The 18791-nt window shown below is 36.0% G+C and overlaps 1 protein-coding gene across 1 annotated transcript; it reads left to right on the top strand.

The window, feature by feature from the left end:
- Nucleotides 1–971: 971 nt before the first annotated feature.
- On the top strand, nucleotides 972–18791 carry dync1li1 (dynein, cytoplasmic 1, light intermediate chain 1). Its single transcript, XM_051136671.1, is given in 14 exon segments — nucleotides 972–1119; nucleotides 1344–1417; nucleotides 3636–3752; nucleotides 4129–4359; nucleotides 4567–4727; nucleotides 5180–5273; nucleotides 5588–5723; nucleotides 6377–6398; nucleotides 6400–6489; nucleotides 6590–6649; nucleotides 7871–7915; nucleotides 8149–8269; nucleotides 8903–9034; nucleotides 17163–18791. Coding segments are annotated over 14 exon segments (1506 nt in total). The 5' UTR covers nucleotides 972–1015; the 3' UTR covers nucleotides 17282–18791.

Genomic DNA, 18791 nt, shown 5'->3' with positions numbered 1-18791 from the left:
CACAAAGACACTTCTAATCAAATTAATACAATGGTTTCATCGTTTGTTCATATTTTAAAATGAATATTTTAAATTGAATTGAGAGGCTTATAATTCTATTTTATTGTAACCTTATTTTACTTAACTGTTTTCTGTTCTGTTCTAATCAATAACTTGATTCTATTCTATTTTAATTATATTCTATTCTATTCTGATATCCCGAGCTTTGATTCAAGGTGTTATTGAGACTCAGTGGTTTGTTGTTTTTATTTGTATTCATTCCTTGGATGGTTTGAAATATAATGAATTGAGAGGAATATAATTACATTACATTTAATAACATTATTATACTTCATTATTTTCTAATAGATGCCAATGAAGAACCCAATGATGTCATTGGGTTGAAGAACCTTTATTTAAATATTCTCTTCTATTCTATTCTGATATCTCAAGCTTTGATTCATAGTGTTATTGAGACTCAGTGGTTTGTTGTTTTTATTTGTATTCATTCCATGGATGGTGTGAAATATAATAAATTGTGGCGTACAATTACATTATAATAAATAACTTTATTATATATAACATTTTCTATTTTTCTATGATAGATGCCAATAAATAACCTTTTTGTATTAATCTGTTCCATTCTATTTTATTATATTCTGTTCAACAAAAATAAAAGTTGCCATAGAAGAAGAATTTTGGGTTCCTAAAAGAACTTTTCAATAAAACAAACAAACAAACAAACATTTTTTTCTCATTGTGAAGAACATTTTAATAATCTAAAGAAGATTTTTCCTATTTTGTGCAATAGAAAGTTTCCATGGATGCTAATAAAGAACCTTTTTAATGATTCTTATTCTATTCTATTCTATTCTATTCTATTCTATTCTATTCTATTCTAGTCTAGTCTAGTCTATTAACCTGAGCTTTGGCAGTGATTGCGGCTCGCAGTGGTCCACGCCCAGCAGAAAAGCAACGCTCGGTTCTGTGCGACACATCCGGGGCTCATTCAGGGGTGTCACTCAAGCCTGCGAAGATGGCGACGACGGGCAGAAATACACTCCTATCGGTTAGCACAAATGTAAATAACAGCACTTCAGAAAGCCAAAATCCCGAGGAGGATGACGGACAGAATTTATGGTAGGCCTAGCCGGTTCTTTTATCCCCCATTCAATCTCGTATGTGCAGAGCGCGGCTTTAGGTGGCTCAGAGCCGCATGTGACAGTTGTTAGCCGCTAACTTGCAAATTGCCCCAGCCGGGCAGGTACACACAGGCCAGCCTGAATCAATGATCGCAGTGATGCATATTGTATAAAGCATTGTGATTTAGCTGCTAATGCCACCCTGTGTTCCTCTACGTTCAGGTCATCGATATTGAGTGAGGTGTCGACCCGCTCCCGATCAAAATTGCCGTCAGGAAAGAATGTGGTGGTTATGGGTGGGTGTTTTTTTTCCTGTCACACATAAATGCTGTTTCATGTCTGCTCTGCATCCTATTGATCTGCACCCCATTTTTCATTATTTTTAGATAACGTACAATGCTGACTGAATGAAAGGGTTTGGTCGTAGCTATCGCTTGCTCTATATGTGCACTGATGTGATTGTAAGTGTGCTGTTATTGTTATTGGGCACACGTCATTGTCTCCATTCGTCGCCGTCAGACACCGATCGCACAAAACACATTACTCCCTGTCGCGTGAATTTTACTTACTATTTTTATTATCGGACATTTATTTCATCTTAACGATTTGTATTTGCTACAGACTGTCGGGTTTGGTGAATAGAGATAATCCGCACTCTCAGACATGGGCTGTGTCCTAAAATCTATTGTACCGCCTACTTAGACAGCAGCATAGGCGTGTTCCGAGGAACAAAATGATTCATTTGAACTATATGACATACTGAAAAGGCTATATGTGTGCCAGTGATGCCTAGAAAGTGCTGTCTAGCCGTCTATGATGATTGGAAAAGCTATCTAGGTAGTCAGCTCACTAGTTTTTGAGACGCAGCCAGTGATTGGCTCATGTTTGCTGCCTCAGTGGGTGCGCTTTACTCATAGGGCGTCAGACATGATAAACGGCCATGCAAACTCTGGTGAATACATGCATTTTTAAAGAATACTTCTTTATTAATATAATTTAATAATATTTTCACGACTGTTTGTTGTTTTTCCTTAACATATTAGAACAGTATTGTTTTATTAATAAACGTCCTGGAGCTGTAATTTCAGTGTGCAGACATCTTTTTTTTTTTTTTGGTACTTATTACTATAGAATATCACAGTGTTGTCTTTGTCAAATATATGAATTTACATTAATTCCATAAATTCTCAATTTAAACAGCAGAAAAATATATTAAGACATTTAATAAATTTATCACACGCTACAAAAAAAGTCATTGTGGATTTTGAGTTCAAGTGACAATTTTTTTTTTCTTAGACTATTTATTTTTTGAAGATTATTATATGCTTTCACTTATTTATTTGCTTTAAAACACTGCCGCCAATTCTCAATTCACCTATTTTATTAATTGCATAAATAATTTGCGTAAAAACGGAAGAGAGAAATGCAGCATTATTGTATACTATATGTATATTATTAAACACTACCAGTCAGAATTTTTTGCACAGGAAGATTTTTAATGTTTTTAAAGAAGTCTCTTCATTTATTTGATTCAAAGTACAGCAAAACAGTAAAATTTTAAAATATGTTTACTTACTGCTTAGTTACTGCTTTCTATTTGAATATATTTTAAAATGTAATTTATTCCTGTGATTTCAAAGCAGAATTTTTAGCATCATTTCTCCAGTCAAATAATCCTTCTGAAATCCTTCTAATATTCTAATTGGCTACACAAATAACAATTATTATTATTATTATTATTATTATTATTATTATTATTATGTTGAAAACAGCTGAGTTTTTTCATATTTCTTTAATGAATAGAAAGTTCAGAAGAACATAATTTATCTGAAATAGAAATCTTTTGTAACACTGTAAAGGTCTTAATAATCACTTTTGATCAATTTAAAGCATCCTTGCTAAATAAGAGTATTAATTTGTATAATTGTATATGAGAATACCATAAGAATGGTATAGTGTATAATGTTACAAAAGCTTTTTATTTCAGATAAATGATAATATTTGGATCTTTCTATTCATCACAGAATCCTGAAAAAAAATACTGAACTGTTTTAAATATTGATAATAATAATAATAATAATAAAAAATGTTTCTTAAACAGCAAATCCGCATATTAGAATGATTTCTGAAGGATCATGTGACACTGAAGACTGGAGTAATGATGCTGAAAATTTAGCTTTGATCACAGGAATAAATTACATTTTAAAATATATTCAAATAGAAAGCAAATAGCAAAAACATTTCAAAATTTTACTTTTTGCTGTACTTTGGATCAAATAAATGCAGAAGAGCAGAAGAGACTTCTTTAAAAAAACATTAAAAATCTTACTGTTAAAAACTTTTGACTGGTAGTGTCATAAGTCATAATCAAACTAACAAAAAATAACCATATATAATCATAATCGAATGCGCATTATATATGTCATTTTCAGGATCCAAATATATCTAATAGCTCTTAATTTTTCTTTTTTTTTTTCTTTTTTTCTCGGTGTGTTAATCTGACTTGTTTTACAGGTGAGGTGGGGTCTGGTAAGACCACCCTGGTAGCCAAACTACAAGGTGTAGAAGAATACATGAAGGGCCGGGGCTTAGAATACCTATATTTCAATGTTCACGATGATGATATTGATGGTAAATATTAAACCATTTTCTACAGTTTGATGCAGGCAATAAATAGACCAACTTTAGAATTAGAGAAGCTAATAGCCAATGCACTGCAATATTCTAAAGCAATGTTTTAGTAGTTAGGTTAGTAGATCACGTCATACCCTTGTAAAGTGTAGGTTGTAAACAAGAAAGGATACAATAATTGAGATATTTTTTTGTGTAAATTGCAGTTTTAAGTCTTAAATACTATTATGGTTTTAAAAATGTTATTTTGGCCAGCCCAAGCAGTCTAGCATAATTATTAGTGGCATTTGTCATACTTAGTATAGCGACAGCCTAATGACCAACAGTAGGTAATTCAATACAGACATGCTAAATCTAATCAAACTCTTTCTGTCAGATCATGCACGATGTAATGCATGGGTGCTGGATGGAGACCTGTACCACAAAGGCCTGCAGAAATTCGCCGTATCAACAGAGAACCTAGAGGACTCGCTGGTTCTATTTGTGGTCGATCTGTCCCGGCCCTGGCTGGCCCTCGATTCGCTGCAGAAATGGGGCAGTGTGGTGAGGGACTTTGTGGACAAGCTCAGAGTTCCCCCTGAAACCATGCGAGAGCTAGAGCACAGATGTGAGTAGCGTCTTTGTGTGTGCGTTTAGATTGTGAGTGCATTCGCATGCTAAGTACCCTGTAGGAATGCTCTAGTGTGGCGATGCATTTTGATCTGTGATAGTCCTATATATCGCTGCAGGCGGTGCTGACAATTCTTACACTTGCTTGAATGAGTTTGCAGCTAGTGCAGTAAATATCTCTGAATGCGAATGTGTATGTATGCAGTGGTGAAGCAGTTTCAGGAATACGTGGAACCAGGAAGTGACCTGGACGCTGTGCCTCAGAGAAGGAATCCTGAGTCAGAGGAAGAGAGCGTCCTGTTGCCGCTGGGAGACAATACGCTCACACATAACCTGGGCCTGCCTATAGTGGTGGTCTGCACTAAGGTACACCTGCTGCCTTAAACTACCTTATTTAAAGGAATAGTTTACCTAAAAATGAAAATTGTGTCATTAATTACTCAACCTCATGTCGTTCCAAACCTGTAAGACCTTTGTTCATCTTCTGAACACAATTTAAGATTTTTTTATGAAATCTGAGAGCTTGCATAGACAGCAACGAAACTACCATGTTCAAGCCCAAGAAATTTAGTAAAGACATCATTAAAATAGTCCATGTGACATCAGTCGCTCAACCTTAATTTTATGAAGCTACAAGAATAGTTTTTGTGTACTATTTCTTCTTTTCTGTGTCAGTCCTTAATGTGCATTCATGAGATTTCTGGTTGTTGTTTACCAAGTTGGGTCTGCTTTTACTTTCACTAAATGCTCTAAATATATCAAGGATAGAATGGTATGTTAATGGAGTCATAATTCTTCATAATTCTCTCTCTCTGTAGTGTGATGCGATCAGCACTTTGGAGAAGGAGCACGATTATAAAGACGAGCACTTAGACTTCATCCAGTCTCACATTCGACGCTTCTGCTTGCAGTGTATCCTTAAACACCAGTGCATCTAAACCAAAGCTGTAATGACGAATATAATTCACCCTGTGGATGTTAGTCATCTGGAGGGCAGGTTATTTCCATGTTTATTCTTAAATGTCAAGTGTACTTTTTTGTGGATCTGAATATAATAATAGAGACTGCACAGGTAGCTGTAGCCTACTGCTTTTGGAATGTGGTAACATTATCTGCTGACCTGCCATAATGGCTGCTTTCCAAAAATCCGTAGAAGTGGAAAGCCAAATGTTCCTTGGTTAAATGTAACCTCACCTTGTTCTTTTCCTTCACAAGTGACCTTTCAGATGGAGCAGCACTACTTTACACATCTATGAAGGAGAACAAAAATCTAGACTTGTTATATAAATACCTCGTTCACAGGTTATACGGCTTTCCCTTCAACATCCCAGCTCAGGTGGTGGAGAAAGACTCTGTGTTTATGTAAGTGTTTGGATGCCAAGGCACAGTAATTACAGTCAACATCAAATTAAAATCAGTTGCATGTTGTTTATAATGTAAAATACAGTCAAATCTAAAATTATTCAGACACCAGACATCATTTTTGATATATTTTTTACTAGTGGGTCCAGGATACAATAGTTTATTTATGTAAGTGAGGATAGCAGAATGAAGTAAACTGTGACATATTATACCAAACATTCTTCATACAGTGGACTACCAGTAAAATAGATAAAATTTGGGACCAGAAATTATTCAGACACATTTACCTGATGTTTTTTTTTTAAATTGCTAATGCAACCTTTTAAAAAAAATTCAAAATTAATTGAATTTTCGGTTGATTGTAATAAATTAAATACCTTTCTATCAAAGTTATCTGACCTTGTCAAGATGAATGTGTTCTGACATAATTTAACTGTAGTTCTTGTCATATTCTATTACAGTTTTTAAAACTATAGGAAATCAACTGTGATAATGTGAAAAATGTTGAAGGTGCCTGAATAAATTTTGGTTTGACTGTAAATGCGACTTTTTTTTTTTTACTAGCTAATTAATTACAAATGGGTGATGGAGTTTCTTTGGATGGGGGTTTCTTTCAATAGTACATTTTCATATTATCTGTGTCTCGCTTTCAGCCCGTCAGGATGGGACAATGAAAAAAAAGATTGCCATCCTGCATGAAAATTTCCAGACAGTAAAAGCAGAAGACAACTTTGAAGATGTAATAGTGAAACCTCCAATTAGAAAGGTAAGGGTTCACGCTTAATTTGATCTTTGCCAGTGGATGTGGAGTTAGTTATAGAATCACTTTCATCTAGTGATTGCTCATTTCTGAAATGCCTTTCCAGTTTGTACATGAGAAGGAAGTTCAAGCTGAAGATGACCAAGTATTTCTACTAAAGTTGCAGGTAATTGCATAACAATGTTGCTTGTGTGGGAATTCTTAAACTTGCAAGCAAATGAAATATTATTACAATTTACAATTACGTTTAAGCTGCCATTACTTATTATGAGACTTGAGTGTCGCATGATCCTTCAGAAATCATTATAATGTGCTGATTTGGTGTTTAAGAAAGATTTATTAGCTGTTTATGAAAGGGATAGTTCACCCAAATATGAAAATTCTGTCATTAATTACTCACTCTTATGTCGTAAGGGTGAGTAAACAAAGGTCTTACAAACCTTCAGAACACAAATTAAGATGTTTTTGCTGAAATCCGAGAGCTTTCTGACCCTGCATAGACAGCAATGCAACTGACATGTTCATGGCCCAGAAAGGTAGTAAGGACATCGTTAAAATAGTCCATGTAACATCTGTGGTTCAACCTTAATTTTATGAAGCTACAAGACTACTTTTTGAAAAATAGAAAAATTTTTCAAAAAGAAAAATTCTGAAATGTTTTTCTTAAGAAACATACTTCCTTTTCGACTGAAGAAAATAAGACACAAACATTTTGGATGACAAGGGGGTGAGTGAATTATCTGTAAATTTTTGTTCTGGAAGTGGACTTCTCCTTTAAAGGAGTCACTTACGCTGGAACCGCTCCGTTTGATTCAAACTCGTGACTTCGATTATTCATTTCAAGCGATTCATTAGCAAAAACCAGATCGAATTAAAAGAGCCATTTTTGAATTTGATTTTAAAAATCGAATTGGTTTTAAAAAGCATGAATAGTTATGCGTGAAACGGATCTTTTCGAAACTCTGAATCAGTTAAACCGTGGTTCACAGTTTCAAAGTGCTCCAATTGAATGATTTATGAACCTGCTTAGGAATCGTTTGATTTAGTTTGGAACTTCAGAATGGGTTCCTGAGTCATTTGATTTAGACTTAGATGAACGAAGGTCTTATGGGTTTACAGGTTGTTTAGTTGTTTCAGCTTTTCTATGCCCAAATTTAAGATTTCTTAAACCAAGATGTTTCTTATACAACTTCTGAATACATTTTACAGTCCACACACAGATACTTTTAGTCTCAAATGTGATTGACATGCTCTTGTCAAGTCCTGTATTTATAAGTCTAGTAACATGAGAGTTTTTTTTTAAAAATCCATGAAACATGTTTGATAAACAAATCATTGGCAGAGAAATAAACACTGAATAATTTCTGTGTCTTTGTTCTGCTCTCAGTCTCTGTTATCTAAACAGCCTCCAGTCACTGCAGGAAGACCAGTGGTGAGTGCTTTACATGCGCTTGATTTACATTTCAGCCCACAGCGTTACTCACTGTTGAATCATGTTTTGGTTAAAGACTTTTCCTGCTACAAAACCATTTGCATTTACATGTATTCATTAAACAGACACTTTTACCCAAAGTGATTAACGTTAATTCAGCACTGGTCCTTTGCTTTGTGTTTTCTAAATTAGATTTTATAATTTTAAAACACTTCTATATGTGTGTACACCAGGACCCAACAAACAGAGCTCCCACCGGCTCACCAAGGACGACCAACCGTTCAGCGGCGGCTAACGTGGCGAACGTCATGCCCATGCAATCAGGTACCAAGAAGATTGATCCCAATATGAAAGGTGTGTATGAGTGCGCCATATTCAGGATGCATGCCTTCGTTCGTTTCCTCTCCATCTTTCTCGGCCTCTTTTCTTCTGCATTCTCCTGTATTTTCTCTCCTCGGCTGCACCTTTCCAACTATTGGGAGCAACAGCTTTTGGAGTCACACCTTTCTAGTTCTTGGGAATTTATTTCGTCCAGTCTGTGGATCTGGTTTCATGGTTTTCACCACCCTCTCATCTTGGGAAGAATGTGACCTTCAACATGAGATCCATCCTCTTTCATGTGGCAAAGCTTGACATATGGGAGAAAATCTTGTTTGTTTTGGGCAGCAGTGATCATGGATGCACTTTTAGTGTCTCCAGAGATTCAGGATCTCTTCCTGCATATAGATAAGAAGGACTTTACTCATTTAGGTTCAAATTATAGGAAGATTGCTGCCATGTTTGGAGAGGATTAGGAAAGCTTGTTGGGATTAAATCTTGTTTCCTTTCTGAACTTCTTTCAGACTTCCATTTCCTTTACATATCAGCTTTTAATTCCAGCTTAGAGTTTAGTAGATGTTACTGTTGTTGATGAAACTAGTTTAGGCTAGTATCTGCTGGAGTTTTAGCTTGTATGATTGTACTAATTGTTGTCATTTCTTGTGGCAGGAGGTCAGACCAGTGAGGGCGTGTTGGCTAACTTCTTCAACAGTCTGTTGACTAAGAAAGCTGGCTCGCCTGGCCCGGGCGGCCAACCTACAGGAGGAGGGAGCAACACACCAGGAACAGTCCGCAAGTCAGGTGAGGGATCCTCCGTGCCAATATCACTCCTCCATTCATATCTATGTCCACTATCATGGTGAATTTGAAGTGTTTTGACTTGGAAAGGTTAGTTTTGTGTTTCTATAAAATCAGTTTTACATGGTATGAGTTGGGACATGTTGACTTCCAGTGGTACCACCTGCTGGATTAAACAATTAGTATTTTCTCATTGTCATTTACACTAACGATCAAATGGTTCATGCATACTTGATAATTGAAAGTATTATATCATTTTATTAAAAGTAAAATGTTACTGACTCCAGATTTTGAATGGTAGGTTATGACCAATTTGGCAGCTGGGCACACATTGAAGTGGCAGGAAAAATTGGAGGGAAATGGCTAAAATCTTTAAACGGAATAAACAGATAGACTGTGGATCAAATCTGCTAAATTACTGTACTTTTAAAGCATAAAATTGACACAGTAGGTCCACATAATATTCACATTTGCAGTTCATAGGGAACATATTTTATTATCTCTACAGTTACAGCATAAAGTACTATTTAAACCTATACCATTTTACCTATTTTATCTCACAATCTCAAGACTTTTTTTTCCTCACAAATGCAAGTTTATATCTCCTAGTTCAGACTTTCTAGCTTCATTTAACTCAACATTAGCAAGGTTGTCAATTCTGAGGGGGGAAAAAAGCCAGAAGTGTGGGCCATAACCTTTGATTCTGAGCTGAGGGGAAAAGAGAGAATGACAAGTTGATTTTTCTTGTCAGAATTGTGAGATATAATCTCAGAATTGCAAGAATAATGTCTGAATTTTTAAATATAAACTCAAATTTACCTTTTTTGATTCAAGTATTTAATGGCTTCCATAGACTGCTATTTGAAAACTGTCATTTTATGCCACCTGATAGGCTTGGCCTGAAATTGGTCTATATACTACAAAGCAAAAGACATTTAGCTTTATTTGGTCAGTGTTAATTTTCATGGTCCAAGGACCTTCTTAGAATTGCTCTGTTTATTTATTTATTTATGTTTTTTTTTTCCATTTTCAAGAAAATATCCTTTAAATGTAGACAGTTTTGTCATTTCATATTTATTTATTTATTTATTTATTTATTTATTTATTTATTTATTTATTTTAGTAATTTTTACTCTGCTAAATTGGCACATCATTTTTAGTTGATGAGAAAAATTCAGACATTTTATGTCCCTATTATGGATTTGGTTTTGGGAGTTCCCAACAACGATTTTGAAGTTGGCGGAGAAAACGAGGAGTTTTTTTTTTGACACACTAACTGTACCCTAACGCAGAGGTTCCCAACCGGGGGGTCGCAAGTGGGAGGAATGGCAGAGGATCCCCAAATCCAGGTGTGAAAAACTTGTTGCATCTTTCCCAAAAAGACTCATGGCTGTATTAGATCAAAAGGGTGCTTCTACTAAATACTGAGCAAAGGGTCTGAATACTTAGGACCATGTGATATTTCAGTTTTTCTTTTTTAATAAATCTGCAAAAATCTCAACAATTCTGTGTTTTTCTGTCAATATGGGGTGCTGTGTGTACATTAATGAGGAAAAAAATGAACTTGATGAAATGATTTTAGCAAATGGCTGCAATATAACAAAGAGTGAAAAATTTAAGGGGGTCTGAATACTTTCCGTACCCACTGTATAAGTATCAGACTCGCTCTGAGGGAGGAACTGTTGTTAACTGATCACGTCTTCGATGAACTGCCTTGATCGATGTGTTTCAACAGATTTAGAATGTATTTGCTACGTTTTCATTTGTATGTTTATTTTTTAATGTATACAAACAGTAGAAATTCAGTCAGTTTAGTTCAAAGGGACAGGTTTAGTGAATGGTCTTTTGGCATCTCCCTGTTGTCCTGTTTGGCAGGTTCTCTTATTTAAGAAAAAGTACCTCTAAAGTAGTAAAGAATGTCTGAATTAAAGAATTCAGGTGCTTTAAATCTGTATGTGTATATATATATATATATATATATATTCTTTTAAAAAGTTAGAATTGAGCAGAGGGTTTTCTTTTAAGTTACAAAGTGTAGCTTTAATTTAAATTTAGTTTGAATTTAGATTTTTTTTGTAACATGCAGTAGAAGAATAAAAAGGCAAAACAGATATTTTGGTTAAAGGGGTCATCGGATGCTAAATTCACTTTTATATGTTGTTTGAACATTAATGTGTGTTTGCAGTGTATGTACGAATCTACCCTATAATGATAAAAATCCATGCAGTGGTTTTTAATTAATCTGTAAAAAATAATATCCCCTTTTTCAAATCGAGCCATTCTCAGATGCCTGTAGTTGTGGTATCACACCGACAACTATCCCACGATAGTTGATTGACATGAGCGTCTTACCTCAGATCAGTTGTAACAGTCCGACCTCCATGTTTTGATGCCGGAGCAGGGATGTAAGTTAGACAAGAATTGAGCGATTGAGATGTTGTGTTGCTGGATGTAATAATGAACATAGTGGTCGTCATTTACTCCCGACATCTGAGCCGCTGAAGATGCAGTAGATTACGTTTGTTTGTGAAGGGAATGCACCTCCCGATCTACATATATCCGTCTATGTTCACGCGAATCATTCATGATCCAGCTTCACTTACAGCAGAAGTGAGTATAAGGGGTTTTTTATGGATCTTTGCGATCGTCTTTCCTTATAATGTGCTAGTTAGCAAGTTTAGCGGCTAAAGTAAACAGGCTCGTCACTCCACAGAGAGAAGAGAGGGGAGGGGCGAGCAGAGCTCATTTGCATTTAAAGCAGCCTTGACCAGAATGAGATCTTATTTTGACAAGGTAAAAAGGGTGTTGTTTTACACAACCATTGAGAATTTTTTTAACCAAAGTATATTATAGACTTTTCATTAAGACCCTGAAGAATCATATCAACTTGTGGAAAATGGGCATCCGATGACCCCTTTAATAAAAAAAGGTTTAAAAATAAACCCCTTTCTCTTTGCTGCAGAATACAGTATAAGAGGAAATGTCAGGCATAGGGGGGCCTTGCAAAATTGACCAGAGAAGGAGGGGGGCCCCGGGGTGAAAAAGGTTGGGAACCCCTGCCCTAACGGATTTACTCTCACAGTGCAAAGCACAGCATCTTTATACATAGTGCACTTTCAGATTTAAAACTTTGCAGGATGTTTTCCTTCACTTAGAGCCGTGTTACATGTACACACTGCATGAAAGGTAATTTTCAAAAATCCATAACAGGGGCACTTTAAATGTGCAGTCAGACGACCAAAATTAAGATGAATGTAATACATTATATGGAGAAAAATGCCATTCATTTTGTTATTTTGTTCATATTTTGTTAATCTTGTTTTTCTCTAACTGGAACTCAGAATATGGTATTTACAGCAATAACCTAATTCTAACAGTGTGCCGAAGCAGTAGCATTTCACTGGTGTTGAGATGTTTAACACCATCTTAGTGGTGACAAGACCTCAGTCTAATCACATACCATGTAAAATCATGTTTACAACTCTTAAATCTGATAAAATTCACTCTGATATATGACACAAATTGGACTCAGGTCTGTATTTGAGGCTCTCCACCATTTTTCAACATCAATTTCATGAAAGCAGTAGTTTAGCCTTGTCATCATATGAAAACACTCTGTTTCTGTGGGCCTTAAAGTGTTTTTTTCTGTCATGGCTTTAAAATATAAATATAAATACGCAGGCCTCAGAAAGAGTAGTGTTGACACAGCAGATGATAGAAGCTTGATGTTGTAAATGACGGAGCAGATCCATGAGATTATTATCTTCAAAACACTTCAAATCTTGTCTTGTTCATGTTGTACACATGTGAGGTCACTGAAGTTTGTCCCCTGTTCTCACTTTTTGTTTGTTGTCCTTATATTGTCCTCATCACCCTCCTCTCCTGCACCTTTATCCTCCCATTCCAGATCTTTGACATCAGTGACGGTAAAAGAAATATTTGATTAATCTCCTCTGCATGTGCAGCTAAAAACCTCACTAATCATTCAAGCTGACATGCAACACCCTCCTTGTTCACAGTGCATCAGATTACTGAGTAATAACCCAGTGATCTAACACAAAACTCAACGGAGCAAATTAGCTAACACGACCTCCTTAAAAGGAAAAAACTGTCATTACTTACTCATCTTCATGTTGTTCCAAACCTGTATGACTGACTCCCAAATAATTGGGAATGTCTCAACAGTTTTTTTTTTTGTCTGTATAATAAAGGTCAAATGGGTTCTTTCTTGTTCTGGACCCCAAGGCTTTCATTATATGAACAAAAACAGTTGAACCACTTTTCAAAATATCTTATTTTTTCATCCCACATAAGTAAATCATACAGGTTTGAAATGACACTAAATGATGTTTATTTTTAAATGAACTATGCTTTTAAAAGTTAAAATGAAGCAATGATGAGAAAGAAGTGTTTGGCAGTAACTGCATTTGTTAACATGCTTACTAAGGGTTTCTACAGATTTAACATTCACCTTACAAGCTCTAAAAACTAACAGCAAGAGGTTTTACGGCCCACTCTCTCCTGTCCTTTCATATTATTTTGCATCCTCCTTTGTTTTTGAACCCATAATGCAGCTTGATTTTATGGGAGTGTATTAAAGGTAAAGTACCTCAATGGCCACAGTGACCTCTCCCAGTCATTATTTTGTGCCTTGATTTTCTTTCTGTGACCTTGTTACCATGTATCTGTATTTTTTTTTGTCTGTATTTGTGTATGTATGAATGAGTGAGCAACTACATTCGTGTGCACTTTGCTCATTAGTCATGATATTTAACCCCTTTGAACTGTCTTTCATCATGTGTGTTAGCCAGGGGATGTTGGCCACGCTAAGGTGTGTGTTCAGGCGACTTTCCCTCACTTGCATCCTTTTACTTTAACCACTGCTGCATCTTCCCTTTATAAACGTTATAATTTCTTTTAGCACTTTTACAATTGTGCATGTGTAGCTTTGGCCTGTACGTCACTGTTCTTTTCGTTTCGGTCCCCCATTTTGCTGCACGGTAATTAACAATGGTCTGTCTCGTGCTGGGTTTTAAATTGCACAGTTTAAGAGCGCCTGATAATCACTGCATGGAGCTTCATTAAAGGCATAGGTTATTTTTAAATTAGCTTTGGTTTTCTAGTTACTGATTACTAGGTTTAATTTTTATCTCGTTTTTTTTATTGCTATAATGTTGGGTTTGTTTGGTGCCTGCACTGTAAGGGCAGATAATCATGTCAAAACCAAGGTCTAGCAAACTAATTAAAGTTACAATCCACAATCGCTGCAGGGCTAATTGTTAGAACATAATTAGTGAAAGTAAGACACTGCGATAACATTCCCGTCAGATCAAAGCTTTTTGTTTGGCTTAAAGGATAATTTCGGAATCAGCTTTGTCTCAGCATTGTGAATTGTACCTTTTAAAGCACGAAATATGTGGTATTCAACATATTCAATTACTAAAGTTTTTACTGCATCCTTCATGTTATTCTGTTGGCTTATTTTTTATTTTTTTTAACAGCAGCTTTCAGTCTGAATGCGTGTGTGAGTCTGTGTGAAGGTTTATTGATAGTCTTTCATCTCCATTCATTCCATCGCTATGCATTTACTTTTCTCCTTCAAGCTCAAAAATGTCTTATTTCTGATCTTTTTGCTGAACACTGATATAGGAGAAGCAAAGGCACCTTTTTACTTAGGCTTCCCACTTGGTCTTGTGCTAAATAGTTTGCTCACAGACTCACAAACACTGACACGCTAAGGATTTAGGTGTTTTGTTATCCCTTGTCACTGATTTAAGAATATTCTGGGTTTAATGCAAGTTAATTTTAGTCGTCAAACACATCAATGCTATCTCATGACCAATTTGTATGTATTTTATGATTTGGCTAAGTTTGTACCTCACTCGTACGATTTTGTATGTTTTCTGTGAGGGAATGGTTTTAGGGCATTTGTGCAAATTCCTATAAATTTGACACTGTGTAAAATACAGACAATTTTTTACACAATGTGAATTGGCCAACTTGTAAAATATGTATAAATTGCTGTGAGATCAGGTTGAACACAATGTTTACTACCACAAAAAATAATTTCGACTTGTCCCTTCTTTCTGGGTTTCAGTAAAGAGTTACTCCACCCTAACATGAAAATTTTGTCTTTAATCACTTACCCTCATGTCGTTCCAAACTATTAAAAGCTTTGTTCGTCTTCTGAACACAAAAAGATATTTTGGATGAAAGCCGGGAGGCTTTTGACTGTCCCATTGACTGCCAAGTAAATACGACTGTCAAGGCCCAGAAAAGTATGAAAGACATCATCAAAACAGTCCATCTGCCATCAGTGGTTCAATCTGAATTTTATGAAGCTACGCAAGGAAAATAAAAATAGCGACTTCCCATTTTAAAGAATATCCACTGGGCGCAAACTGCATACGCTGTTCTGTGTCAGCCGCCCTACAAGGATACGTCTTCTATGTTTATTTATGCTTTGATTAGAATGTAAACAGCGTATCCGTGTGGTGCGGCTGACAGAATAGCATACACGGTTTTCTCCAAAATGACACTATGGTGACGCAATTGATGAATAAAGTCGTTATTTTTATTTTCTTTCATACTTTTCTGGGCCTTGACAGTCGTATTTACTTGGCAGTCAGTGGGACAGTCAAAAGCCGGTTTTCATCCAAAATATCTTGAATTGCGCTCTGAAGATGAACGAAGCTTTTACTGATTTGGAATGACATAGGGGTAAGTGATTAATGAAAATTTTTCATTTTGGGGTGGAGTAACCCTTTAAAGCAAACCCCTGGTATTAAGACCAAGTAAACTATATCTTATACTGAAGTATGTAGTCGAAAACCCATGAAAGATTTATGTTATTTAAAAAATAACATTGTTTTATGCATATTTTGGACTATAAAAGGTGCCATCATTTTGTTGACGTGAAATGGTTGCAATCGTGAGCTCATGCCGCTACCCATTGCTATTTTTAGCACAACACAACTCGGAATACACTAGATTATTTGATAACTGATTAATCTAACGATTATTAGAATGATTAATTGACTAATTGGATAATTTTTGGTGGTGATAAAAATAGACCTATGTAAAGAATAGCTTTTAAAATTACTTAAAAGTAAGCAAGAAATCATATGATTTTATTGAACAAAACTGTTAAAATTTATTATAAACAATAGAGCTAATGTACATTACGCTGTATATTTATTTAATTTACATATTTATTCCATTGAATCATAGCATTTGTGAATTCACAATAGCATTATGCTTTATTATGATTTTTAAATGGGTTTAATATATTATGCAGCCTTGCAGCCTAGCCGATTACTCAATGTAGGCAAAATGAAATTGAGGATTGTTTAAAAATGAATACTCGAATAGGATCAACAAATAGTTGCAGCCCTAAAATACACAACTCGAAAAATAAAATTACTGATGAATATAAGAGTAGGCTAAAACCAAATGCCGTACCATCAATTTTTTTTCCCACAAGGAGTCTAAACACACCCGGATCTTGAGTGAAATCCGTACTGAGAAACTCCTTCAGTGGCTGCGGCATCTAGTGTTTCTTGTCTCTGCCGTTTGTAAGCTCTTTTTGTAGCTGTGATCTACTAAAAGCCTTAAAGGCATCATGGCTAAAGTGGAGAAAACAAAGACGCATGTCTTTAGGAAGTTTTATTCGCCCACTTGCATCTTCCTATTCTTTTCTACTCTTCTTATCACTAGGAAAGTAGTGAAAACTTACATCGCTTTTCTTCGACTGATAATTTACAATCTGGCATCGTATCAGTATTTTATCTTCTGAGTTGTGTATTCAGATTTTGTGTTGCAATAAAAATAGCAACGGGTAGCACCAGTAGCTCACCAAGTGCAACGATTTCACGTCATAGAAATAATGGTGCCCCCCAGAGTCCAAAATATGTATAAAACAATATGGATTTTTTAAAAGTGAAATTATAAATTAGAAATAACTTTTTTGTGGTAACTAACATTATCCTACGAATCGATTAAGCTTAACTCGTATTGAAGCTATAATGTTCTTTTTTTAAAGCTTTGGTTAATACTTCTTTCAAATAACGTCATGAATTTTGGCCAGCGTACTAATACTAATTAAATTTGATCTTATCTTGTTCGTTCTCAGGCTCCAAGTTGGGGTTGACAGATGTCCAGGCTGAGCTGGACCGGATCGCCAACAAATCCGACCTAGACTCCTCAGCCCCTAACGCCACCACGCCCCCTGCCGAAAACGACGAATCCTGAACGAGAGGCGGGGATTATTCACCGGCAAGCTCCTCCCCCTTTGCACTGCTCTCTCCGCCCCCCTGAACCTGCCTCCCTTCTGCCACCTCTCCTCCCTTCCCCTCCCTCACTCTTCCTCTTGATCTTATTCAGAAGGGGGATTTATTCCTGTTTATTCCTTGTACGGCCAGTGACCTGAAGCTGCATGTCGGGCAAATTGCGATCGCTACGTCTGTCTCCACACACACGCACACATGTACAGCGGACGGGTCCGTAAAAAAAACATAGAGACAGGGTTGATGTAGAAATGAAGGACACTAGATCAGCGTTGGACACTAAAAGAGTGACTTAGAGAGGAAATGGGGATGTAGAGAGAAGTCTGAATTAGAAAGTGTAAGGGGTTTGTGAACTTAAGTGTATGTATATGCAAGTTAGACTTTTCTTTGGCTTTACGGTAGTGAATTATCTTTTATGAAGGATCCTGTTCGACTCAAGTAAAAGTCACTCGGCTTCTGATAAACAAACGCACATTTTTACTTATCTAAACGTCTTATCTGAACAAACAATGACTAATAAAGGGAAGCATCACATTTCAGTGAGAGAGAGATTCGATCAAATGATTCACCGGATGTGGTCACCTTGTGTTGGTGTTTAGTAAATGGTTATGTTTAGCACTCTTAAAACCCGCCCTATTCGCAGGACCAGAACAAATTTACTGACATGACTTCAATGCTTTATTATATTTATAACCCCTTTTTTGCTGCTGTTAAACGGTCAACAGTCACCAAGTCAGATTAATGTGATCTGCTGTGTGCAATTTAAAGTATATAAATATTGCACTATTACACAATAATAGGCAATGACACTGAAAATGATCTCTTACAATGCTGATTGTAGCAAAGTAGTACATTAACTGGAGAGCAAGAGAGATTTTAGTATAGACATGGTTTATGAAGTCATCTGTGTAACTGCTGATCAAGACTATTGATGGGACTGACAACTATGTCCGGTGTAAAAAATTATTTGTTTGTTTGTTTGTTTTCTATGTTCATAAGAGCTTGAAAATTGGATGTTTCTTTGTATGTGTGTTCTCATCTCTCAACTACAGCCGGTTATGGCACTGTTTATTAATGGATGCACTAGAGATCATGCAAACAAGATCAGTATTACTGTCTTTTCATTGATGTATGTGTGTGTCTGAGTGTGTCTGAGTGTGTGTGTTTGTGGGTGGGTAGGAGTTTGAGCAAAATGAACAAATTCAGCAGGATATTTGTCTGTTTAGAGACTTTAACAGCTAGAAATTAGTACCGGGATGGGGAGGGATGGGGAGGGAGGGGGAGAGGGAGAGGTGGCAGGGCAGGTGAGATCTCAGATCACCCTCACCTGCATGTACAGTCATCAACCGAACTTCTTACGAGAGGGAGGGGGGAAATAAACATACGCTAATATGGTCCTGTAATTTCACAAGATGTAGTGATGTTTCTCTGGATCAGGTCTGTAATCATTCTATTAAAGTTGTATTTATTGGGAA

The sequence above is a fragment of the Labeo rohita genome, chromosome 19 (genome assembly GCF_022985175.1).
Source record: "Labeo rohita strain BAU-BD-2019 chromosome 19, IGBB_LRoh.1.0, whole genome shotgun sequence".
NCBI lineage: Eukaryota > Metazoa > Chordata > Actinopteri > Cypriniformes > Cyprinidae > Labeo > Labeo rohita.
This window is presented reverse-complemented; position numbering and strand designations above follow the sequence as displayed.